The sequence below is a fragment of the Glycine max genome, chromosome 2 (assembly GCF_000004515.6).
Source record: "Glycine max cultivar Williams 82 chromosome 2, Glycine_max_v4.0, whole genome shotgun sequence".
Taxonomy (NCBI): Eukaryota; Viridiplantae; Streptophyta; class Magnoliopsida; order Fabales; family Fabaceae; genus Glycine; species Glycine max.
In genome coordinates, this window is record NC_016089.4 from 36,644,229 (window position 1) to 36,671,757 (window position 27,529).

At 39.8% G+C, this 27,529-nt stretch overlaps 1 protein-coding gene across 1 annotated transcript; it reads left to right on the forward strand.

The window, feature by feature from the left end:
• Positions 1-22,830: 22,830 nt before the first annotated feature.
• On the forward strand, positions 22,831-26,539 carry LOC102666059 (F-box/kelch-repeat protein At3g23880). Its single transcript, XM_006575201.4, has 2 exons — positions 22,831-24,034; positions 24,635-26,539. Exons 1-2 carry the CDS (start codon positions 22,978-22,980, stop codon positions 24,637-24,639), a joined length of 1,062 nt encoding a protein of 353 aa, XP_006575264.1. The 5' UTR covers positions 22,831-22,977; the 3' UTR covers positions 24,640-26,539.
• Positions 26,540-27,529: the final 990 nt, after the last annotated feature.

The window sequence follows — 27,529 nt, forward strand, 5'->3', positions numbered from 1 at the left end:
TTGATAGAAAACTGATAGAGATGAAGGGTAGAGTTAACCTAGGGTTAAAAGGTGAGAATGTAGTGATATGAGTGGAAAAGTGTGATGCTTTGAGGGTTTGAAAAGCTAAATCTGGATTTAGTGGTAATTGGAGGTTAAAGTGAGTTAATCCTAGTTTAAAATGTCATTTAGGACTTATGGAAAGCTTGGGCTGAGCAAATGAGGAAAATGAGTGACCAAAGTGAAAACAAGAGCCATTTCTAGGGTAAATCGAGTGTTGAGGGGTCAAATTTTGATTCGGTGGAGTTTTAGTCGTAAAACCAGTTTGAGCAAGCTTAGATTAATGTTAAAGACTTGTGTGAGATGAGAGTTTGCTCCAAAATTACCCCATTCTCATTTTCACTTCTCAAACCTTGAAAATCCACTAAAATGAGGGGTTTTAGATACCTAGATTTTGAATTGCTTTGGTCTGAAGCTTGTCTTTGATTTAGATATGATTTATACTTGATTTAGGACTTGTAGGATCCAATTTGGGCAAAATTGGATGAGGGCAAGAGTGATTTCGAAAATCTGCACTATTATGCAGAATTTTGTTGTTGAAATGTGCAGCAGAATTTTGTGCTTGTGCAGAAAATGCTTATGCATTGCTGGTTGTGGAAAGGGTAGTGCATATTGGGTTCTGGACATTTACTAGCAGATCCCAACGGTCAAAATGTAGATTTATGTATTAGGGACCTCCAGTAAAATTCTCGAGTTGATCCAACGGTTAACGAATTGGAACGAAGAGAATGTTACTGGGGTATTTGAGTAAGGAAAGTTGTGGTATTGGAATGTGTTTTGGGCAGAGTTTTATGCCTTTGCCCTATTTTATTGGTTTTGGATAGTTCATGATATTTGGATGTTGAATTGCTTGGATGTTGTGGAAGCTTGGAGGGATTGATGGGAACCCGGTGTTGAGAGGAACGAGGATAAGGGCTACGTGGGAGTACGTGAGCTCAGTTGAAGGTGGGCAACTGGGGATGGTGGATTTATGTGTGATTTGTGGATGTGGAGAGTCGACTTGCACCATCGCCCGATCGCCACCTAGTACCACATATGAAGGGTACCCCATAATCCTACAAGCTTGAAGTGAGAAAGTGTGGAAGAGTCAGTCTTCCTACTTTTATTCGTTGACCACAGAGTGGTACCTGGAGATATGTCGCGGGGGTCAGGAGACCTTGGGGACGTCAGGTGGGGTGCTATTGCCCAAAACCAAGCTTGACCAATCTCGACCCAACACGGGCATAGTCAGTCAGTGAGAACCTGTGACATACCTAAATAGGCGAGCTCCTGACAGTCAATCGATAAAAGAACAAAGACCACAAAGCAAGGAGGCTTGTGTGGTGGCTGGCCAGCTATGGATCTTGAGTGATATCTGGAATATGGCCTCTGGTAATCAATTACCAAGGGTGCGTAATCGATTACAAGGCTTAAAAATGAAGACAGGAAGTTAAGATGGTCTCTGGTAATCGATTACCAAGGGTGTGTAATCGATTACCAGGCCTAAAAATGGGATCAGGAAGTTGAGAGGGCTTCTGGTAATCAATTACCAAGGGGTGTAATCGATTACCGAGCTTAGAAATGGAGATAGTATGTTGTGGGGGCCTCTGGTAATCGATTACCAATACTGTGTAATCGATTACACAGAGTAACAGGCCACTGGTAATCGATTACCAGTTATGTGTAATCGATTACATAGTGCATATTGCAGGTTTTCATGTTCTGAAGCTGTGTAACTCGAGTTGGGCCTCTGGTAATCGATTACCAATGCTATGTAATCGATTACCATAGAAGAAAACCCTTGAGGCATACCTTTTAACTACATGTAGCGGTTATGGGACGCATTGTGTTGTTAATCGTAGTTAGGTTTCTCGTGAAAGAGTCTACCCCTTTCTTTTATTTCTTGTAGATCGCGATGGCAGCACAATTAATCCATGACCGAGTGGAGATGGAGTGCCTAGAGGGAGTTTGGGAGACCCTCGAAGGCAACGCGAGGTGCCGATTCCGTGGCATGATTCGACTCACGACTACTTCATTGGTACATCCAGAGGAACCAACACGCACGCTTCAGCGCACTGTGGAGTGAATATTACCTACACCTACTCCATATCGACTAGTGGAGCCAGTCCAAGTGATAGAGGTGACATCATCTGAAGAAGACCCTGAGAAGGACCCAGAGGAGCTACCTCCTGAGCCTGCTGTGGATGCTCTTGACTTTCCAGAGGGTGATAAGGACCCACTCCCTGAGGTGGATTCTCCCGAGGACGTCATGTCGGCATCTGAGGCAGACTCTACGGAGGAGAGCGGTCCTGGAGGGATAGCGACTAGTGGAGGTTCTTCATCATAGCAGACAGCTCCTTAGACTAGGTTTATATACTTTTGGGGGGTAGGTGTATCTAGTACAGACTGTTAGGTTTACTCTTTTGGTTTTTGAATGGGTAGACCTATTGTATAGGAATTTGATGGTTGTATACATGTGGCTGAAGCCACCACAGTGGATACCTTTGCTCTGGATGTCACTATGTATTTTGCAAAACTCCCATATTTTGGACAGCTTTAGATGATGAATGTACTTATGTTTAATCTTGTTATTTGAAAAGAATGGGTTAACAAACTTTATTCGAAAGAGAGTTCAACGATCGCATTTTATTTTACTATTTTTCACGTGACGACCTAAAGTAATGGCTGGCATACTTTTCCTTTTGAAAAAGCAAAATAGTTTAGAGGTTATGAGTGATCAGAAAGAAATGACTCCGAATAGAGTTGTGAACTGGCCATTCAGGACTCTATAGTGATGATTTTCCTTCTGAACTTAATTACTGTGAAAAAGAGAAAGAAACGAAAACAAAAAAAAGAAACAAAAAATTTTCCCATGGTTTTTTTGTTATTTAAATCATTACTATTAAACCAGTCATTATTTAGGGACGCCACAAAGAAGATAAATGCACACATAATCTCACGAAGGACCAAATAAGGATACATAGATTACATCAAAATCGTAAGAAAAAAACTAACCGACTGTTGCACAGGGTACAAGGCTAGTAAGAGAAACAATGTAGGAAACAATCCACGATCACGATTCCGTAGCACCTCGGCTTCGCTTTTTTCTTCTTTTCTTCCTCTTCCTGCATTTTTCCTTTTGTTCCTTAGAGAATCCAGCCCCTGAAACCCTTCCCCTGCATGGCTATTTATAGGAAAAGGCCATTTGGGGTAGGGGAAGCTTGCCCAGGAAAGCTGGTTGCTTAAGGCTGAAGGTATTTCATGGCCCAGGTGAACCAGATGCTAGCCTGGGTGAGCTAGGGTCCAGAAATTTCCAAAAAATGACCATTCCCCCCCCTTTCCTTGTGGTTTTTGTTCCCGGATATGACAATCAAACATCAAATTTGAGCGATCCCTCGACCTTGCGCTGCAACCAGTGCCAAACACCGTAATTTAGTTAGTAATGATCAAAACATCACAAGTGGATGATAAAAACATCATACCCGGATGAAATTAGGGTCTGATAGTTGCCCCTCTTTACTTATCTTTTATTAAAAATAAGAGATAAGTAAAGATAATGACACTAATTTCACTTGAGCGATCCAACTTTTCAACCGGATGCCAGAGAAAACAAAGAAGCAAAATAAAAAAACCAAAAGGACGTTGAAGTCCTATAACATCAAAAGAGGACCTTGAAGTCCTACAAAACATAAAATGGAGGACATTGGAGTCCTATAGCATAAGAGTAGAAGACACCTGAAGTCATTAAAAGCATAAAAACAGAAGACATTGAGTCCTGAGAAACACCAAGACAAGGACATTGAGTCCTATGAAAAATAAAGATAGAGGACATTGAGTCCTATAAAAGATAAAGACAGGGGACATTGAGTCCTATGAAAATATAAAGCTGAAGATGTTGAAGTCTTTGAAAATCGTAAAACAAAAGACGTTGAAGTCTTTAAAAATATAAAAGATAGAAGACATTGAAGTCTTTGAAAGTGTAAAAGACAAAAGACATTGAAGTCTTTGAAAGTGTAAAAGACAGACGACATTAAAGTCTTTGAAATTGTAAAAGACAAAAGACATTGAAGTATTATAAATCATAAAGCAGAAGACATTGAAGTCTTTGAAAGTGTAAAAGACAGAAGACATTGAAGTCTTTGAAAGTGTAAAAGACAAAAAACATTGAAGTCTTATAAATCATACAACAGAAGACATTGAAGTCTTTGAAAGTGTAAAAGACAGAAGACATTGAAATCTTTGAAAATGTAAAAGGCAGAAGACATTGAAGTCTTTGAAAGTGTAAAAGATAGAAGACATTGAAGTCTTTGAAAGTGTAAAAGACAGAAGACATTAAAGTCTTTGGAAGTGTAAAAGACAAAAGACATCGAAGTCTTGTTTCAACACTTGGAAGAAAAACTAAAAATGACAATAGTATGAGTATAAAACAAGCATGCTTCAACAGATATGAACAGTATTGGTAAAGAACCAAACTCCCTAATCGATCAGAACAACGTTTTTTTTTCAAAAAAAAAAAAGAACACCAATGAGGAATGAAAGCACAAAGATAGAATTCTCATAACCAAGAATGAGATTAAGAAATTTATCATTTTTCTTCTAAAGAGCATTAGAAGAAACACTGGATTCAATCAAATAGAGGAAAACCGCTCAAAGGTGTATAAAACTTCACACAGGCAAGTGTTTCATATCAATTCCAAATCACAGATATGTCGTAAATTGATTTTGCAAGTCATTTCCCATTAAATCAAGGATGATGCATATAATCATCATGGATCAATAGGTCTTTTTGAGGTTGGACCTATAGGAGATTTTGGCTTTGCTTGCTTTGGTTTCTTTTTCTTTTTTGTGTGAATAGGAGAGCATGCATAAATATTTGGCTACTAACTTAAATGAGCGATCACTTCCTATCATTTCATGTCTTGACCAAGTTATCATTATTTTTCTTCCTTTTTACTCTTTACAAACAACTTTGTACATGGTTTAGATGTTTGTTTATTCCAAAGAACTTGTTTTTCCTTTCTCTTTCCTTTTTTCTTTTCGCTCTTTTCCATTTTTTATTTTGATTTTGATTTTTTATTTGATTTTTCATAAATACTTAACTTCCTTCAAAAACCACAACTAGAGACAAAAATGATAGAAATCTCTCCTGAAAACACTCCTACTCTCCTATCCTAAGGTAAGGTAGGAAACTTTCATCCTAAGTTTAGTGTTCAGATAAAAATCAAGCATCTGGCTCAAAAGGCTTACAAATGGCAAAAATAATGTACATTGGGACGGTTGTTTGGCCAATGGCTAAAAATGTAAAGAAAGAAAGAATGCCTAGATCACTTCCATGAATCATATGTTATGACAATTAGAAATTCATGCAAAACCAATCATAGAACATATCCATGCGGACACTCAATATAAAATTTGTGGTCACACACATTCACTAAAGCTTAGGGCCTATATTAACATTCAAATCAAACCAGTTTTTCGACGGTTGTTCTTTTACCAAGTCCATGCAAACATCTGAGTCCATTTGGTATTTTGGAAAGTTCTTCATTATTTTCATCCTCAATATATTTTTTTCAAAAACCTTTTTGTCGTTTTTTGATCTACAAAATTTTCAAAGGGTACTGGTTGTTGATTCTTTCAAAAGCATGTTGGGTTCAAGAAATGAAATGGTTTGAGTCCCAAAAAGAGTTATAATCTATGACCACCATCAGAACATCAAAGCGCGCAAATTAATCAAAGTTTAGAGATACTAGGTTGCCTCCTAGGAGCGCTTCTTTAACGTCTTTAGTCGAACTCATGGTTGTGGCTGAGGCTTCGCCATCTCATCCTCCATAATTCTTTTCTTTGATCATGAGCAAATCCGATCATGGACTTAGCACCTATTGGCATCTGCTCAACTGTCGTGAAAAAGAGAATGTTAACATGAAAATGTTTAAAATTCTATGAAATGATCATATCACTTTTCCTATCTTCCCTTAGGTCTACTGAAGGCTCACGCGTGGCGCCTATCATAACCCTAATGAGTTTTCATTTTTTTGCAAAATTTTTAGAGATGATAAGATGCATTCACATGCATGTTTGTATTGAACTTTCATTTAGCACAACAATTAATCAAGTGATTTTTTGTTCAATTTTACTCAACGCTTACGGCACCCCTACCGAATGTGCCGAACGAGCGACTTCTGATCGGGTAGATTCGGCCATTAGCTCTGGAGTGCGGGTCATGTGAGTGAGCAAAATGAGAGCGTACATTCATACCAAATGATGATAAAAAGTGAAAAAGACACACATTAGAGAGAGAGATACAAAGCATCAATCCATATTACATTGTGATTATCGTTTACAGTGATAACTTAAAACATGAAGATCTTAATGAGTCATTGGGGAGGCCCAAACAGGGAGCCTTTAAACTGCCCCAAGCATTATGCATAGTATCGCTTGACAACATCAGAATTCACAGGCGAAGGCAGCTCTTCATCATCCAAGTTCATGAGTAACATTGCTCCACCCGAGAAAGCCTTCTTTACCACAAAAGGTCCTTCATAGTTCGGGGCCTATTTTCCTCGATGATCTTTCTGAACATGCGATACTTTCTTCAAAACAAGGTCCCCCTCGCTAAACTCACGCGGGCACACCCTTTTATCGAATGTGCTCTTCATTCTGCTCTGATATAGCCGTCCATGACTGATGGCAGCCAATCTCTTTCCCTCAATAAGATTTAGTTGGTCAAAACGTGCTTGGGCCCATTCCACTTCTTCCAATCCTAACTCCACTAGAATTCTCAAAAAAGGAATCTTCACCAAAGAGAAAGGGGTTGCCCCAGTAGAAGTGCGAATAGAAGTTCGGTAACCATGCAATGCAAAGGGTAGCATTTCGTGCCAATCCTTGTATGACATTGTCATCTTCTGAATGATCTTCTTGATGTTTTTTCCTTCATCATTTTGTTGTTCAAATTGGTGGCATTATCGGTGATGATCTTTTTGGGCAATCCATATCTGCAAATTATTTCTTTCTTGATGAATCTAACCACCACCTCCCTAGTCACATTAGCATATGAGGCCGCTTCCACCCATTTGGTGAAGTACTCAATGGCGACTAAGATGAAATGATGCTCATTTGAAGCCTTGGGTTCGATAGCCCTAATCATGTTTATGCCCTACATCGAGAATGGCCACAATGCAGACAACACATTCAATGGAACAAGTGGAGCATTAACATTTTCTGCAAAGGTTTAGCGCTTGCGGAACTTCCTCACGAGAACACAATCACTCTCCATGGTGATCCAGTAATACCTGGCTCTCAAAATCTTTTGGACCATGGCATGCCCATTGGCATGGGTGCCAAAGGATCCTTCATGCACCTCCAATAGAATCTTCTCGACCTCATTTGCATTCACACACCGAAGCAATACCATATCATGGTTTCTTTTATATAGAACATCCCCACTCAAGAGGAAATTGGCTGCCAACCTTCGTAATGTCCTCTTGTCATTATCAAAGACCTCGGGCGGGTATTCCTTGTCCTTGATGTATTGTTTGATATCAAAATACCAAGGCTTACCATCCTCTACTTCTTCTATCAAACAATAGTATGCAGGCTTAATGTGGCATTTGATGTCTATGCACAACAAATCTTCGTGGGGCCTATTTTGAACATGGATGGCAGAGTAGCAAGAGCATCAACCACTTGATTTTCCTCTATAGGAATGTGGTGAAATGATATATCATCAAAGAGTTCCATCAATTCCTTGATGTAAGCCTGATAAGGTATCAACTTGTAGTCTCTGGTCTCCTATTCACCTTTCATCTAATAGATTACCAACACCAAATCTCCATACATTTTTTAGCAACTTGATCCCTAGGGTGCATGCTTCATACTCCGCTATATTATTTGACAATCAAAACACAATCTGGCCATGAAAAGCAAACATTGTTTGTCTGACAAAACCAACATTGCCCAAATTCTATGACCCAGTGCATTAGACGCACCATCAAACCATATAATTCATTTATCTTTGTCTTCATCTTTACCTTCTTCCTCAAACAGGGCCATAATATACTTGTCAGGGAATTCTGGATGCATAGGCTGATAATCACTTATGGGTTGTTGAGCTAGGTAATCTGTCAAGGCGCTCCCTTTTACTGCCTTCTAGGTGACATAAACAATATCGAACTCTAACAACAAAACCTTCCATCGAGCTATTCTCCTAGTAAGAGTGGGCCTTTCAAAGATGTACTTGACTGGATCTATTTTGGATATGAACCAAGTAGTGTAACTCAACATATATTGCCACAAATGATGAGTTGCCCACGCCAAGTCACAACATGTCCTTTCTAGTAACGAGTAGTTCATCTCGCTTGCTGTGAATTTCTTGCTTAAGTAATAAATGGCCTGTTCTTTCTTTCCGAATTCATCGTGTTGCCCCAGCACACACCTCATCGACTCATCTAACACTGTCATTACAAAATAAGAGGTCTTCCAAGCACTGGTTGTACGAGCATAGGAGGATCCATCAAACACCCTTTCTCTCAAATGCTACCTAACAATCATCGTCCCACTTAACAAACTGATTCTTATGCAACAACATGTAAAGAGGCTCACAAGTGGAAGTTAACTGCGATATGAATCTAGCGATGTAATTCAACCTCCCCAAGAAACCCCGAACTTGTTTCTCTGTACGTGGCTTGGGCATCTCAAGAATTGCTTTCACCTTATCCGGATCAACCTCTATTTCCCTCTGGCTAACAACAAAGTCGAGCAACTTTTCGGATTTTACCCCAAACATACACTTTGCAGGACTCAATCTCAACTTGTATTTACGTAGTCACTCGAACAACTTTCACAAATTGGCTAGGGACTCCTCCTCCGTTCTTGATTCTGCGATCACATTGTCCACATAGACCTCAATCTCCTTGTGCATCATGTCATGGAATAATGCCACCATAGCCCGCTGGTATGTTGCCCCATCATTCTTCTGTCCAAATGACATCACTTGATAGCAGAAGGTTCCCCATAAAGTAATGAAAGTTGTCTTCTCCATGTCCTCTGGTGCCATCTTTATTTGATTATAACCCGAAAATCCATCCATGAAAGAGAATAGGGCAAAATGAGTCGTGTTATCCACAAGAACATCAATGTGCGGCAAAGGAAAATTATCCTTTGGACAGGCTCAGTTTAAATCTCGATAGTCCATGCACATTTGCACCTTTCCATTCTTTTTCGGGACTGGCACGATATTGGCAACCCATTATGGGTACCCGATGACGACCATAAAACCTGCATCAAATTGTTTCTTCACCTTATCTTTTTTCTTTAAGGACATTTCAAGCTTCATTCTCCTTAACTTTTGTTTCACTGGGGAGCACTCGGAATTCAATGGTAGCCTGTGTTGCACAATTTCTGAGCTCAAACTAGGCATATCTTGGTAAGACCAAGCGAAGATGTCTTGGTAGTCTCACAACAAAGCCACTAACTCATCTCGGATGTTAGCGGGCACACAAGTGCCAATCTTGACCTCCTTTTTCTCTTCACCAGTGCCCAAGTTAATAACCTCTATCTCCTCTTGATGCAACCTTATCTCTCTTTCTTCCCGTTCCACTATTCTCCTCAGATCCAGGGGGATTCCCTAATCCTCATCTTCTTCCTCCTTGGCTTGATTGATTGGCTGCCTAAAGTCAACATCTAGGCCTTCAGTATTGTTGCTTTCACAAGATTCATTATCGGATTTGCGACAAATCATTTAATTGCAATGAAAATAAATATGCAGAGAAATGAAACGGACAAAGGTGCAAAATGGAATATATCAATAAAAGGTTGTATGTTAATGGTCACTGGAACATTACAGAAGAGTATGCCCAACAAAGAAGGTAACCCCTAAAACCTAGGCATGACAATATGATCCAAACTACTTGATTACATCGAATTCGAAACATAAATCTTTGGTTGCTCTATGATCTACCAATTTTTCAATTCAAAGTCCGGGGAACATGGCTGCACTTAATTCGGGTGGTCTTGATTAGTCTCTTCATCCAGCATAGCAACTTGATCTTCATGCATCCACCCTACACTTACAAAGCTCTCATTGATGTGACAAATAGAGACCTTCTCCACCTGCGATCATCACCCTTGTAAATGAGCTAAGCTTTTCTCTTTCCTTTCGAAAGCAATCCTCTTTTTGTTAGCACTAGTAGGCTTGTACCCTAAACCAAACCTCCCACAGCTTTCAGCAATCTTCAACAGGCTTACCGCGCCACCACCGTTCCGGCCCAAACCCATTTCAAGCTTATACCCATCCTTTAGCATAACTCGAGCTACCATCAAAGAGGTATCAGGCAAACGTGGTTGTATTGAAGGAGACTCCACATAAGCACTATTCACAATTTCCAACGCTTGAAACGATTTTTCTAATGACTCCTCCATTGCTTCAACATAAGGCATTGAAGATGGACAACTTACTAGTATGTCATCCTCACCTGATACTATAACAAGCTGACCCCCACCACAAATTTCAATTTCTTATGCAAAGATGATGGGACCACTCCACTAGAATGGATCCAGGGTCAACCTAGCAAACAACTATAAGCGGGAGTTATGTCCATGACTTGGAAGGTGATTTGAAATGTGCATGGGCCAATCTGGATCGGGAGATCAATTTCCCTTCCCACATCACGGCGACTGCCATCGAAGGCTCTGACCACCATAGAGCTTGGCCTCATGTATAAGGCGTCGAACAACAACTTGTCTAACGTCGTTTTAGGCATGACATTAAGAGAAGAACCATTGTCCACAAGCACCTTAGCCACTATATGATTCGCACATTTGACCGACACATGCAAAGCATTATGCCCTCTCCCTTCAATTGGTAACTCGTCCTTATTGAAAGTCAAATAATTATTTGCAGTGATACTATTGATTATCCCTCCAAACTTCTCTACTGAGATGTCATGTGCCACGTGGGCCTCATTTAAATTTTTCATCAATAACTTTCGATGAGGCTAAGAATGCATGAGCTCCCAACAAAGAGATCATGGCCGACATTTTGATCAACTATTCGATTACCTTGAATTCACTCTGCTGAATGATTCTCAGAAATTTTGTTGCTTCCTCGATAAATATCTCTTTCTTTCCAAAACTGTCCTCTTCTTCCGTAGGCTTTTTGACTGGGGCCTCATTATTCGTTATAGGGCCTACTTTCTCTCTTTCAACCACATCCTCCCTTGCATTTCCCTTTTCATTCAACTTTGTCGGTAGTTCGGGAGGAGCAAAAATACATCCACTATGCGTCACGCCATTCATACCGAAATATTCGTGACCTTAGCAGTCGGCATGCTAGCCCCAATATGCATGATGGACGCGTCTTGCCTTCCGTTGGATCCCTATATGTCATACCTCCATGTCACCGCCTTGTTACTTTTGTAAGAGAATGGTGATGGTGTCCTCACCACAGCGGGTTGGAAACCTCGAGGTACCTAAGTGGTAACATCTCTGGTAAAATGAATTACCGAGGGTTTAGGCTTACCCAGGTTAGTGTCGCTTGACTGCATGGGCACCTCTCCTTCCTCCCTCCTTCCACGGCCAACTTCAATTCGTCCTTCATCTATCAATCCCTACAACATCTCCTTAGATACTGGGCACATTTCCACATCATGCAACTCCCTTGGATGCAGTGGGAACCTATCCCCTTTATCACCATTGTATTTAACCATGTCAGCCTTACGTAAAACCTCCAAGATGAATCATTTTGGGGTCGACACATTCTCTATTTGCAAGCGGATTAGTTCTTACATTGGGACTATCCTCTTGAAACGTATGTCATCCTACATCGATCAAACTCTGCACTTTATGCTTAAAAGCTACACATTGTTCAATGGAGTGACCCAGGATGCCACCATGGTAGGCACATGTAGTGTTAGGATTGTACCATCGAGGAAATAGAGGTTGATAAGCCCTCCCCGGGCTCACTATTGCCAGTTGGTTGCTGAGTAAAAATGGTAGTAGGTCGACGTACGACATTAGGATTGGGGTGAATTCTACAGGTTTCCTTTTTGGGAAATTCCTCCACGGGTTGGTGTTTATGTTGGGATTGGGAGTTGCATTTGGCCTGGGTTATGTAGGGAATGGATTTTGTGAGTGATGTTGGGGAGGTCTCTGTTGTTGGTTAGGTGCTCTTGGTCGGAGGGTTGTTGGGTAGGGGGAGGACCGATATTGGCCGAGTAGTGGTATTGGTGTGGGGGATACTCACACATGGGATTGTGAGGGTATTGCGGAGAGCTTGGCCATGTGAGCGCTGCAGTCACGTTATGGGTTTCTCCCTCTTTTTTCTTTGCTCCATTCGCCCCAAGCCTCCTATTACCAAAACTCATAGTATAAGCATAAACAAATTTCCCTCTTCTCAGACCCACTTCGATCCTCTCGCCAGCAAACACTAAATCTGCAAAACTTGAAGGCATGTAACCTACCATCTTCTCATAGTAGAACGCCGACAATGTATCCACCATCATGGTAATCATCTTTCTCTCCATCATCGGGGCTCTACTTGAGCGGCCAGATCTCTCCACCTTTGAGCATATTCTTTGAAAGATTCATTATCTCTCTTGCACATATTTTGTAGTTGCATTCTATTTGGAGCCATATCAGAGTTATATTGACACTGCCTAATGAAGGCAACCTTTAGGTCATTCTAGGAATGGACCTAGTAAGGTTCCAGATTGGTATACCAGGTAATAGCTGCCCCAACAAGACTCTCCTGGAAGAAATGCATCAACAACTTTTCATCTCTCGCATATGCCCCCATCTTCCTACAATACATTTTCAAGTGATTCTTTGGGCAAGCAGTTCCCTTGTACTTATCAAAATTTGGCACCTTGAACTTTAGAGGAATGACCACGTCGGGTACCAAGCACAATTCTGCCATGTCAGCAAAGGAATAATTTCCTCCTCTTTCAATAGCCCTCAGCCTCTCCTCCATATGTTCAATCCTTTCCTTCTCAAGTACTACGGAAGGCCCTCCTTCTATCACAAAATGCAAGGGTCAGGGTGGTGTTTGATACAGAGGCCCCCCCGGAGCATTTGGCGCGAGGGGCACCAGGAAATGCATGCCCTCTAGTGGTATATCTAGGGTGGGGCCCAAAATCGGCCAGAGTGTGGTCTTGGGGAGTTTCATGTGTTTCCCCCACAGGTTGAGAAACATGGGCATGATTAGGTTGGGGTTGTTGATTCTCAATGGGTATGGGTGCATAATTGTTGACATTCTCACTAGGAGCATACACAACATTGGGCAGTGTATAATTAGGAGGCAAACCATATGGTAGGAAAGGATGCTTGCTCTGAACCTGAGCATAATGAGGCCTACATGCATTTTCCTCTGCCTTGCCTCCTTGACCTACTACATTCGAGGTTGGACAACCCACTCGATTGAAACCGGACAGGGGAATTGGGTCCGTCTCAGTAGCAGTACTCACAACAACAACTATTGCAGTGTTAACCTCCGTCATCTTCCTCTTGCTCATCATTGCTTCCATCATCATTGTCATCTGCTCCTTCATGGCCTCCATGTCGACCTTCATTTGTTCCTAAACCTCTTCTATCTCACTCATTATTCTAGCTTTGGCACACGTTTGGCATGGGAGCCGTAAAGCGTGTTCTTTCTCTTCGATTACAATGATTATGATTTTGATTTCAAGGAAAGAATGCAATGGGCAATGCAATGACCAATAAGCGTGAATGCATGAAAATGATAAGCTACTGAAGTATTGTGAATTTCACATAAGACATTGTTCAGCTTCCAGCAAGTGTACCGGATTGCACAAGTAGTATAAAATGGTAAGAACCGAGTATCGAAGACTCGGGGAACTTGTGTTATTTGGTAAGCTATTTCAGCAAATAGGTGTCTGGTGTGTAAAAGTAAGTGTGAATATGAACAAGTGTATAAACTATCTGTGCAAAAAGAAAAAAAATCACGCGGGAGAAATGATGTGTAAAAACAAGTAGAAAACACGTTGGTCTTCCTAATAGGTGCCTGATGCTAAAAAGATATTCTCTATCTAACAATACTCATGTGTTCTTATGGTGTCTCCTGAGATACTAAACCCCGATTCCTCATGATAGTTTAGCCTAATCCTGATCAAGCATCATTTGTAGATTCCTCTTGTAAGACTAAACTCAACCAGGACCGCATTAAGACACACATAATCAACTAACTTATCGCACCCCGATTCCTCGTGAAAGCATGACAACTCAGCCCTACACTATCAAGGACTTTAGAGTTAGACCAGTTTCCACTATTGAATGACCCTAACAAAGCATGCATCTATGTGATCAAGGTAAAGGCATACTGGAATGAAAAATAGATAGCACAAAGAACACACAAAACATCATTAAATAGATAGAAATCTATTTACATTAGGTACCTACAGGGAAGATCCAACAAAGGATTTAGCTTTCCATACCAGGAAGCCTTCTTAACAACAAAGAGAAGAAAAAGATTAAAGATTTCAAAAATACAAGTGGTGAGGATGTCTCCTTCACCTCTAGGATCTCACAATCACTCACAAACTCATCTCAGGCTCTCAAACTGGCTCCTGCTTCAAGCTCTGGTCTCTGCAGATCTTCACATAGCAAAATCTCTCAAAACTCTCTGGAACTTGGACCTTTCTCTCTCTATAAACCCTAGACATGCAAAGCTTTGAATCCCAGTCCAAACTCTCTTCACAAAATCTGATTTCAGGCTTAAATAGGTGGCCTTGTTCGTGCTCGTGCGCTTAGCGCACTTATGGACCACTTAGCGCACGTTAGTGATTTTTGGCTTAGCGCGCCTTTCTCGTTTAGCGGATGAACTGAAGCAATGTGCTTAGTGAGATGAAGCGGTGCACTTAGCGAACCTATACAGCTCATCTTCTTCTGGATTCTTCCTCGCGCTTAGCCTAGGAGTGTTGTGCTTAGCGGACGCTCGCTAAGCCAGCAGATTGGCTTGGCGAGAAGGTGAAAACTGCATTTTCCAAAGCTTGCCTAATTAATTTGAAATTGAGAGAAAATGATTATTAAACACACAAAATGAAAATACTAAGTATTTATTACCTATACTTAACAGAAAATACTTATAACATTACAAAATAACCATAAATTGGGAGAGTTTGATACAATTTATACAAGTTTTATACACAAAAGTTAGTCATTTTCACCGACTAACAGACATTTAGTAGAACATAGGGTCGAATCAATTCTAATTTTTATTAAAAACAACATTGTTCATCTCATCAGAGCCAAAGCGCAAATAAAACATGGATACATCAGCGATTCCTAATTATGTGGACCATTAGTTCGACCATGTGTTGGCAGTAATTGAAAAGAATGTGAACTTCATCAGGATCAGAGTATGTGTTAGCCACCGTCTTGGCTCTGGCTAACAACTTTGGAAGCTCTTGACTCTCATTCAGAGTAAGAGCAAACCTATCCATCCATTTCATGCCTTCTTCATGCAATAACTCTATCACCTATTCCCTTGCCTCCCTTTCAACCCGCAAGGCTGACACCTTTGCTTGTTCATCTCTCAGCATCTGCCCATGACTAGCAACTAGGTTCACCTTCTCTTTGTACTGATCAATGATTATCAACATATTCTCTTCCATCTTGCTCAACTTCTCTTTCAAACTTCCCTTTGACCTCTAACAATTCTTAACTTATCCTCTAACATCACATTCTCCATCCTTGATTTGTCTCTCTCCGCCTTTCTAAGTTTGAGCTCATTACTGTTGCCTAACAAAGCACCTCAAAACTTGTTTCTATTTCACTCTTCCTTTCTGGCTTTCTTCGTTTCCTACTCTAATGCTTTAGCCGCGGACATGTTGATATCCTTCAGCTTATCATATTCTTTCCTAACTCTAGTGACTACCACCTTTAGCTTTTCCTTCACTTCTTTTGTATTTTCGAGCTCAGCCTTCAAGGCCTATACCTTTTCACTCTCCTCGGGCACTTCTACCTCTTCCCCATTCAAACCCTTTAGCTTTTTGAGCCAAGCTATCCCTTGTGTTCTAGATTTCAGCCATTTGTGATAGCCACTTATGACACCATTGCTTCTTCCTCTAAGCTCTTTATCTTTTCTTCCCACTTTATTCCATGCCTTACGGATCTTCTGAAGTATCTTCATATTAGCTTCGTTGAACCCTTATGCGATGAAAGGCACGATGGTTTCCTCCGATGGCACACCTCTCATAGGATATCCTAACTGTCTTATAGCCAACACAATTTATAATTAATACAACCCCTCGTCCCCATCAAAGGGACATTTAGAAATCCTTCACACAAGCACAATACTCCTGCCCCCCCTTCTTTCCATCGCGTGAACCAACTAATGGACGCTCCCGTCATGCCTACCAAGAGTTCTTCTGAATTTGCTTTATCCTTTACTGAACACATGCGATGACCTTGTAAGGGACAGACAGATCTACTTCCATGATTAAAGATGTGGGATACCAACCATACATAAAGAGCAGGCATACAACAGATAATTCTCGCACTACTTTTCTCGCATCTCAAGTTGAATGTATCATACGTATTTGCTAAAACAGTAATGACCGAGCTTTCCTTGTTGTGGTGATAAGTAAGAAAGGCATTGATCGTTGCTAGATCTACAAGCTCATCTACATTCAAAAATAGTACCGTCCCAAACACTAGCGGTGCTAATACGTCCATTAATGATACCGACCCTCCTTGGCTTGCCAGGGTTTCTGCCTTCTCCTCTAAGCACTTCCTCGGTATTATTGCTACTCCATTCCTACTTTGCTTCACTCGATCTAACTCTCATTTCGAGATCTTGACTACTCCTGCTACTCTCGCCATAGAAGGGCAATACCCAGAAAAGAGGTATGGCTTCCTTCCTCTTAACGGGCATCCTAAGATCCCCTCGAACTCTCTATGATTGGTGCTAACTAAAAGTCCCCATAAGTGAAGCATCTGAGCGATTGGTCATAGTATTCGGTAAGAGATGAAATGGCTTCAAATGACACTTCTATCATTTCCAGATCCCATATCTTTCCATATACCTTGCTAAAAGAATGACGTTGAATTTGATCCATCTGCTGCCCCAACTTTCACAAGCTGGCTACTTCTAGATTTTTGACCTTGACATGATAGAACCTTTTCTTAAAAGACTGCGCTAGGTCTGACCCCATGTTTGCAAGAATAGAAATTTTGATTGGCAATACTTCAACACCCTATCATAGAAGAGATATGACGAATGATCAGGGCATATTTATGCTATGCATGACAAACGTATTTATCAAACTGACACAAGATGCCCAAAAGACCACCCTCTCTTATTAATAATGTGTTGGGTACCATGTTCATGTGACTTTCAATCATCATCGGTAGAAAGAAATGTATAACCCCAACATGGTTTGCTTATAGTCATTACCATGATACCAAACACATGCAACTAAGAACGTGGTGCAGACTTTCATGCTTCATTGTGACTTTGACGACGAAGAAAAGAACAAAAAAGCATGAGCAACTATATGGCAGGAGTATGCATGAGTGAACATAACATGCGACTAATGACAATAGAGGGTATGCGATTGGCAGAACAAAAACATGCTAAACGAATATGTATGACAATGTAATGACTTATGCAAAATGCAATGCGTGAATACAATACATGGTAAATACATGAATGATATGTCCATTATGACATTATGAAGAGATGTATGACGCAATCAAGGAAATAAAACATGGTGAGTTTGCTCCATGTCCCTAAATTAGGAACCTAATGGAAAGGATCCAAAAGTTCACTATCTTGTGACAACTCCCAAGGATAGTTTCATGTAACCTTATCGGTCTCTAGAGATATCATCCTCTTAGGTAACAACACTATGGTGATAGGGACTACCAGCGATAGTGCATCACCAAAAGAAGAAAACTCTAGATGAGGCTTCACTGTTATCAAGCGAGTCGGAGACCCAGTGATGCAATCCTACCCTCCAAGGGCATTGGATAGAAGACTCCAAGAAGATTAGGCTAGAGATGCAAGAGAAGGCCCTAGGATTCTTATGAGCCTTAGGGTAGATTTCAAGCCCATGGGCTAAATATGAGCCCAGTTATCTTTTTACATATTAGATTAAGGTTTCATTATTTTTGGGCCTTGTATTTGGGGATCCATAATATAGGTAGGGTACCCTAGAAATGTAGGATTTTTCAGCCCTTGTATTTTAGGGCACCTAGACTATAGTTTTTGTATTAAGGGTAGTTTTGTAATTTCACGTGCATTAAGTGAATATTTGACGTGTCTGTTGGGAAATAAATTTAATTGGGAGAAGTCCATTCCAATTAAATTTTAGAGGGGGAGGTGAACATTTGTGTGCTACACCCCATTGTCACATCATATAGTCACACTTCGTGCATGTCTTTCATGCTTTACATGCCTCATGACACCTAAGCACACTTAGTGGAGAATCTTGGACTTGATCTTGGATTAGTGGGCTGAACCATAGATAAAATTCACTAATCATAATTAGTGAAATTTTGGCTCCCCAAATTCAATTTCAAATTCAAGTGAAATTTGAATAGAAATTCAAATTTCCCTTCAATTTTGTGTGACACTTAGGCTATAAATAGAGGCCATGTGCATGCATTTTTTCAACTTTGATCATTTGAGAATTACAATTCAAAGTTCATACCTCATTTGAGGCACAAAATTTTGTGCTCCTTCTTTCCCTCTCCCTCCACTCATCCTCTCCTTCCTTCAAGCTCTTATTCATGGCTTCCTATGGTGGTGAGATTCTTCTTGACTCATCTTCTCCTTGAAGTGGCGTCTCCAATAATCTTTCTTCCTTCTCCATTTTGCTACCATTGATCTTCAAGAAGCAAAGGACTCCATTGATGAAGAAGATCCAAGGCCTACAAGCTCCACATGGAGCTACATCACCCAACATTACCACAGATCGACCCCCACTTCCTATGGCTCACATAGACCTGGGTATAGGGCCTAATATCTCAATGTGTGTGCAAAAAGTGTAGGTGACATGTGTGCACGGAACAACCTACGAATTAACCAACCCTACCGACCAAGAAAACAGAAAATTCCCAGGTAGATACAACAAGTACATCATGTCGTTTACCCCAGGATTCAATGGCATAAATTATTTCTAACTACGAGTGTAATAGATACAAAGATGCACACCAAGAGATAACAACATGGCAAAGGTTATATACAAGTATGAACAAAACAAAGGATAAAAGAAATGAGGATGAAGCAAAAACCACAAAAAGTACTGTAGCAGAAGGAAACAATCATGAACGTGAGCATAACATAAGGATAAAAGAGAAAAGGGAACATAAATAAAGAAAAAGTCACAAAAAAATTGCACACTGACCAAATGGCTTAACTCTCTAACAACTCCCCAATGGAGTCGCCATCTGTCGCAACCTACCTTACGACGAAATGGCGAAAGAAAATAGATAAATAAAAGCATGTTCGCCTCCTTGGGAGAAAACAAGTGGGAGTCGCCACCAACGTTTATTTAAGGAAAACATTAGAAAAACCCAAAGGAGATTTGTGAACTTTGAAAAGAAGGGTTCAGGAGTTGTTTACATGTAGGGAAGGTATTAGCACCCCACTCGCCCATCACAAGGGACGACAGCCTTTAATCGAGTATGCAAAATGTGACTTCAAAATTATTTATTTTCCCTCTTATATATATATATATATATATATATATATATATATATATATATATATATATATATATATATATATATATATATATTTATTATTATTATTTTTTAATCGACAAGGGTGATGCCCTTGCTCCTACATATCCCCGAGTGCAATGAGAAAATTAGACCTACGTAGTTATTTAAATAAGAATACCCATGTTTCTTTTTTAAAAGATTTATTTTAAATGCAAACCAAAACATCGTTAAGGCATTGGACCTTGAAACAATCTTAAGAGATATTAGACGAAAAGAAGCTTGATTTGTGAATTGTTTTTTTTTTCATTTTTGGTTTTGTTTATTTCTTTCCAGTCATACTAAAAAAACCAATTTCATGGCACTAGTGACCAATTAGAACCAAGCCTTACGGATAATATGAAATTACCAACGATAAGTGAAGAAGATAAATGCACACATAATCTCACAAAGGACCAAATAAGGGTACATAGATTACATCGAAATCTTAAGAAAAAAACTAACCGACTATTGCACAGGGCAATGCCTCGACTTTGTTTTTTTCTTCTTTTCTTCCTCTTCCTACGTTTTTCCTTCTATTCCTCAGAGAATCCAGCCCTTGAAACCCTTCCCCTGCATGGCTATTTATAGGAAAAGGCCATTTGGTGCAGGGGAAGCTAGCCCAGGCGAGCTGGTTTCTTACAACGGAAGGAATCAGCTCTCCCAGGCGAGCTAGCTGCTTAAGGCTGAAGGTATTTCATGGCCCAGGCATGCCAGATGCTAGCCTAGGCGAGCTAGGGTCTAGAAGGTATTTCATGGCCCAGGTATTTCAAGAAAATGACCATTTTGCCCCCTTTCCTTGTGGTTTTTGTTCCCAGATCTGACAATCAAACATCAAATTTGAGTGATCCCTTGATCTTGCATTGCAACCGATGTCAAACATCATAATTTAGTTAGTAATGATCAAAACATCACAAGTGGATGATAAAAACATCATACCCAAATGAAATTAGGGTCTGACACTATTGTTTAATGTTTTTCTGTTTTGGGTGCGAGAAGCACATAGGGTTAATGCAAGTTGTTTTGTTTCTCTAAAAAGGAAAACCTTTATCTTTTCCTTTTCTTTTAACTGTTTTATGAGTTTTGGAACTGGGATCGTTGTGTGTTAATGTCTATGTAACAATCAACATGTGCTAGAAGCAATCTTTAATAAATACTAAAATTGCACTTGTCATAGTTTTTAACCAAGCCAAAGTTCCTGGCTATGCGAAAACTGCTACAGCTGCAAGTGCATAAGCTCTATCATAGCAAGTGTTAGTAGTCTTGGTCCCTAGTGTCGTTTTCTATTGTTATGCTTATTTTACTTCTCGTGGTTGTTTGATTTTTCTCTTTTTAGTTTCAATCTTATTTATTTTCGTATATTTGGTTTTTGTCAAATTTTTTAAATGCAATGGTGTTTTTTGATTTTCAACATGGCACCCGCAAGCAAAAACAAAAAAAACTTAGAGTAACAAAAAGAGGTGCTACTTCTAAAGCCCCTTCTACCACTCGTGAAGATGATGAAATTCAGGAGAATCCTCCACCACCACCATAACCAACACATCAACCATCCCCTCAGTCATAAACACAAACACATAAAACCACCAAAAATGCCACCAAGTATCCTTCCAATGGTTTCGAGAAGGGTAGATTCTTGGCTCTCCCAACCAAGAGAGGTCCAAGAACAATGTTAGTTGAGGCATCATCAAGGAGAGGGAAGTAAGACTATTGATTAGGGAATACTAAGATTTCCAGGATGAAACTTTCAAGAGGAAGTTGTCCAAGCTTATTGATTTTCCTCTCAAAATCAATGAGGAGGTGGTACATAAGTTATACGCAAAATCTTACCCAAGGAGAGCCAGTGATCCTACAAGAAGATCATGGGTTCATGGTGTCCCAGTGAGATATGATGTTTTCAGCATCAACAAATATTTGGAAAACACCTTTAAAAAGTCAGCCAGCCAAGACTGTGGCTACTTCCTTATGTGTGTGCTAGGAGGAGTGGTTTTAACAACATCGACAAAGCGCTTTGGTTTAAGCATTCATCTTTGAAGACTCTTGCTCAAATTTGGGTCAACTTCCTCTTTTCCAACATTACTCTCACCACACACACCTCTGAGCTTCCTATATTGATTATTGCATAGTGAGCAATATATGAGTGAACATTGGACGGGTGATCTCAAGGGAAATGTACAAGTTTGTCCTGGAAAAGTCTCCATCAAACCCACCAAAACCTTAGTTTTCTAGCTCTAATCACAACCCTTTGTGCCCATCAAGGTGTAACTGCCAACCGCCCTTCCCTCCTCAACCTTAGGGAGCCCATCAACTTGTGCTACATTGCTGCAATCTTGCATGACTTTGATGAAAATTTGAGAATGCTTGAAAAACAATTTGAATTGTTTGTTGCAAATATGAATGAGAAGTATCACCCTTTGAGGCACAATTGGCTTTGATTGATTCTCTATTATTGTTGTGTCATTTTGAGGCATGATAAGGCAATTTTTGTTGATTGATAATTGTGAACCTTAGAGCCAAAAAGCTAACCCATGAATTGTATCCCTTGTACACACCCCATCGAGCCTGTAATTTAATTTATTCTTTCTTGATAACCCAATAAGCTTAAAAGAAGAACAATATTCTTTTCTTATCATAGGATTGGGGAGCAATTGTATGTTAGGTTGAAAGTAAGTCTAGGGGAATACTTGTGAGGATCAATTTGGGTATAATTACAGGTCACTTTCATGTAAATTTAATTGAGGTTACAATTGTAATTGTTAAATCTCTATAATTTTCCGTCCTTCCAATAAAAAAAGGAAAAAGAAGATTAAGGAAGTAGGAGGAAATAAAGTTGTGATTCATATTGTAAAAATAGTGGCATGAATCCAAATTGATTGAAAATTGATAAGTCTATGGATATCTCATGATGTGAGAATAAAAGAGATTGTGTGATCTTGTAATACATTGATTTCTCTCTCTATCTCATGATCTTTCAATCCTTAGAAAACCAAATTCCTTTGAGTCAAGCCACCTTACATACAAGTCCTTGTGATCTTCATGTGTGTGCATGCATTTTATTGACAAACTTTCTTAGTAAAAGAAGTTAAAAACCATGACAACTTACTCAAGACTTATCCAAAATAACTAAACTACTCTTTCTTTCTTATACTCAAACTTCTCCTAAATGGACAAGATATTTTCCGCTCTTTACCAGTTTAACCTTTTCTAACCATAAAAGTGGATCATTCGTTTTGTAATAAACCGAAGATGCTGGAAATCACCACGAAGATGCCCAAGATTCTTCTTTCTCCAACAGCAGGCGGTGAATCGGAATCCCCTCGGTGTCATGCATCGCCGGTTTTACTTGAGGAACTGATCTCGAATATCCTCCACAGGGTTCCGGTGAGATCCCTTCTGCAATTCAAGTGTGTCTGCAAGTCATGGAATTCCCTCATCTCCGATCCCCTATTCGCGAAGGACCACCTTTGCGCTTCCACCGCCGATCCCAACATGACCCACCAACGGTTACTCTCTTTCACCGTTTGTGACCCCAAAATCGTATCATTTCCTATGCACTTGCTCCTCCAAAACCCACCCACTCCTGCTAAGCCCCTGTGTTCCAGCAGCTTGAATGACTCGTACCTCATTCTGGGTTCCTGCAATGGCTTACTGTGTCTGTATCATATTCCTCGGTGTTACGTAGCGTTGTGGAACCCTTCAATCAGATTCACATCAAAAAGATTGCCCACCGGCTTATCACCTGGCGAGGGTTTTAGTACTTTCCATGGTTTTGGCTATGATGCAGTAAATGATAAGTACAAGTTGCTATTAGCCATGAGAGTTCTCGGTGAGACAGTGACCAAAATATATACATTTGGTGCGGATTCTTCCTGTAAGGTGATTCAGAATTTGCCATTGGATCCGCACCCGACCGAGCGGCTAGGGAAGTTTGTTAGTGGCACTCTTAATTGGATAGCGCCTAAGATGGGTGTAAGTGATGAGAAATGGGTGATTTGTTCATTTGATTTTGCGACGGAGACTAGTGGTCAAGTGGTGCTGCCTTATGGAGACAGGGACAATGTTTGCAAGCCTGTGATAAATGCGGTTCGTAACTGTCTTTGTGTTTGTTTCTTTGACTCTAGGAAAGCTCATTGGGCTGTGTGGCTGATGAAAGAGTATGGGGTTCAAGATTCGTGGACTAAATTGATGGTCATTCCTCGTTTTGTTCAAGAAGATAGTTGGCCCTGGAAATTGATCCCTCATGATGAGCTCTGCACTTGTAGAGGGTTTCCAGCACTTGAACCCTTGTGCATTTCAGGAAATGGTATTGCTCTGTTCAAAACTACAGCTTCCAACATAGTTGTGTATAATTCAAATGATGGTAGGTTGGATTTTCTTAGGATTTGGGGTGACCTTTGGAGTTATCTGGAAAGTTTGGTTTCGCCATCATGACATTAAAATCTCATTCCTATTGCTTATTGTTGGCAGCTTGTTGTGTTTCTTATTCTTCATGACCTTGGAAATGTTCTTTAATTTAGTAAGAATATGGTTTTATAGAATTGTCTATCATTTCATTTTTCATCTTCCTCTCAACAGTTTTATTTAGTTGTTAAATTGATTTATTCATCACAAAATCTAAACCCAAAAACTAACCAGTTGCAGTTCTGTGCGCTACATTGGCAACAGATATAATTTATTGAAACCCCTAAGTGTGTCTAAATACATCTAGAGATTCAATTCGTAGAGCAAATTACATCACAAAATAGTGATTTGTCATGCCCCTTTGTTCAGTTTTATTGAATCAGCTCAACATCTCTTCATCTCATGCAATTTGGTGTATCAAATCTGGTTGGAATGTTATATGTGGAAAAGTGAAGATTTACACCTTGTTATGCCTAATTCCTTAGATGCTCATTTCTGGCAGAATAAAGGCCTCAGCAATTCTAGAGGTGAATGTGCTATTTGGCTGGTCATCTGGAGTGCAGTAATTTTCTGTGTGTGGAAATTGCGAAATGATGCTATTTTCCGACAAGAATCAGTGGACAAAAAGAAATTAGTGGAGGACATTAAATTTGTCAGTTGGTCATGGCTAAACTCTCTGCACTCTGACTTCAATGCCTCCTTTGTGCAGTGGTCTTTTAAAACTGCATTTTGCTTGCAGGTTTTTTTTGTGAGAGACACTAACTGTAAGGCTCGATCTATATCAGTAGGTTCTTTGCACTTTCAGGTTTTGGTATTGGGGATCCTTGGGAATAAAGTGAATGGATTCATAGGTGCTAGGTGTTGGTATGTGAAGCTTACATTCATGCACATGGAATCTAGAGAGGTTTGCATTTTGAGGTGCCTTATATCATGCGTTCAGTTTTGATATTCCCTGTTGTGTGTGAGTAGAATGTCATTTAAAAAGCTGTATCATGTGAGTTGGTACATGCAGGGTCCCTTCTATAGGTTATTTACACATTATGGCTACTTTGGGCTTTAATTTGTTACGAACCTTTTAGTTGGCTTCTCTGGACCTGTGTATGTATCAACACTTTGTAAGATGGATCCTATTTGTTTGTTCGGTACCTCTGGAGGTACTGTTATGATGTATTATCCCTTTTTTGCTGAGCAAAAAGAAAACCTGGAAAAGGGTAAAAGGAAGGTGAGGTAGGATGTGCAAGATGAAACACTGTTGCATAGGTTGCCCTTTTTGGCGTTGTATTCATTGTCACAGTCTAGATGTTTGTTGTTTGTACTCTTGTTGGGAATTGGATTTTGGAATGAAGTGAGGAGGAGGAGTAACAGTGTTACGGTGGTGGCGGCTCACAGGATAGGCTATGCATCATCTAAAGTAGCTTTTTCCTGGAGATTTCTCTTGGACAGGATTCAGACAAAAAAGAATCTTAGGAAGAGGAAAATGGGGAAGGTTGATGGATTAAACTGTCTGTTTTGCCAACAAGCTGAGGAATTTGCTGAACATCTGATGTTCTCTTGCAAGTTTTCATACCAGGTTTGGAAGGAATGTTACTCATGGATAGGAGTAAAAGTGGTGCTACCTAAAGATCCTAAAAGTCATTTCTGGCATCATAGTGGTTTTATTGCAAGGAAGAAAGCTTGGTGGGTAGTGTGGTTAGCAGTAATTTGGTCTACATGGCTACTTCTAATATTATTTTCAAATAAGAGGAGGGAAATCTTCAACAGGTGATGGATTTAATCAAACTCCGATCATGGTCATGGAATAAGACAAAGATGGATGCATTTTATTGTTCTTACTATGAATGGTCTTTTGAACCAATGTTCTGCTTAAAAAATGTGCAATAATGAGATATGCAGGGATGTGTGTTTCCTCCCGGGCACAGACTCATGTCATATGAAGGCTCTATATGGATGCAGATACAATTTTGGTTTCATATCACGACACAAAGCAGATATTGGTAATTCTGATATTTGACAGCAGGGCCAGTATTGATGAACAGGAATAGCTCCATAGAATTGAACCATATATGCTGTAACTGGTTGGTAATATCAGAATAAAAGCTCAAGTGATTCAGCAGCTTATTCTCTAGGAGGTATTATCTATTTGGTGAGTGGATTAACTCAGGCAGTGTCAATTGAAGGGAGCAGCAGATGAGAAGACTATTAGAGGAATGAATTGTAGTTAGAGGAACCGGGATGCTAATGTTATGTAATTAGTATAGGACTTGATGTTATAATCCTGTAGAATAGTGTTATGATTGCAGGAATGAACTTTTTTGTAATAGGGATGGGTACCCCATGTACCCCAGTTAAGATACTTTGACTTTTTGGCTTATAGAAAAACAAAAACCTAGAGGGATGCACCTTACAAGAACCCACCAGCAAAGGACTACTTACACTCAAATTAAAGGAAAAGAGGAGAAAAAGTATATTCTTAACCAAGGCCCGATTCCTGGTGGTTTCAAGGTTTTTAGTTTTGAAAACAAAATGTGCTCAGACAAAATGGGGTTGAATTGGCTTTTTACTTAATTTTAAAATAGTTTTCATCTGAAAAATAAAAATAGGTTTTTTGATTCCTATTTTAGTTTTCATACACTAATCGCCCATTGCCTTGTGCTCCTTCACCATCCCTCTCCTGCTCAAGGGCAGAGCTCCTTTTCTTGCTTGTTTAATTTACTATGTGGCGATTCCTTGCTTGAACCTGTCATTCTTCATCTACTTCTGCACTGTACCTGAATACCTTCTTCTCCCCCTCACATTTGATTTTTTAGTGTTTGCTTTGTTGAGTTGAAGTGGAAAAAATAATGAAAGGGGATTATTCTTTTTTACCTGTGCAAAACTCGTGAGGATTGTTGATTTGTATCTAAAAGATGTTTTTTTGGTTCTTTGAATGTGTATATAGAAAAACTGCAATGCATAATGCAATTGAGTCTCAGTAGTTTAGAATGAATCATGCGCTTCCCTAATTCTAAATTTAGATCACGTAGTGATTTGCTAGAAGACTTCTGATGTCTATGAAGTAAAACTCATTAATTTTTTTATAGACCAATTCTGTTTCTACATTGGTGGCACTGAAAGTATCGAAGTTTTCACTGTTGCACAATCATATAGACTTCTGATACGTATGCCAGAGTGATGCTGTGGCAGGATTGGTTAATTACTGTACACATGGTCTAATAAGTTTGTTATACATCCTTAAGGTGTGGCCTTGTGCTGTGGTCTTATGGATTCTCTTCTGGTAGTTAGATTATTTGAGTTGTCTAGTCCTTTTGGTTTTCTAGTTTGAAATGTAGCAGATGTCAATGTAACTGTGAAATGTAGTAAATGTCAATGTGACAGCTAAGTTCATGGATTTTGGGGT

What these genes read in the sequence shown, in the direction of transcription:
- LOC102666059 (XM_006575201.4), top strand. Translation starts at nt 22,978, where the DNA reads ATGCTGGAAATCACCACGAAGATGCCCAAGATTCTTCTTTCTCCAACA.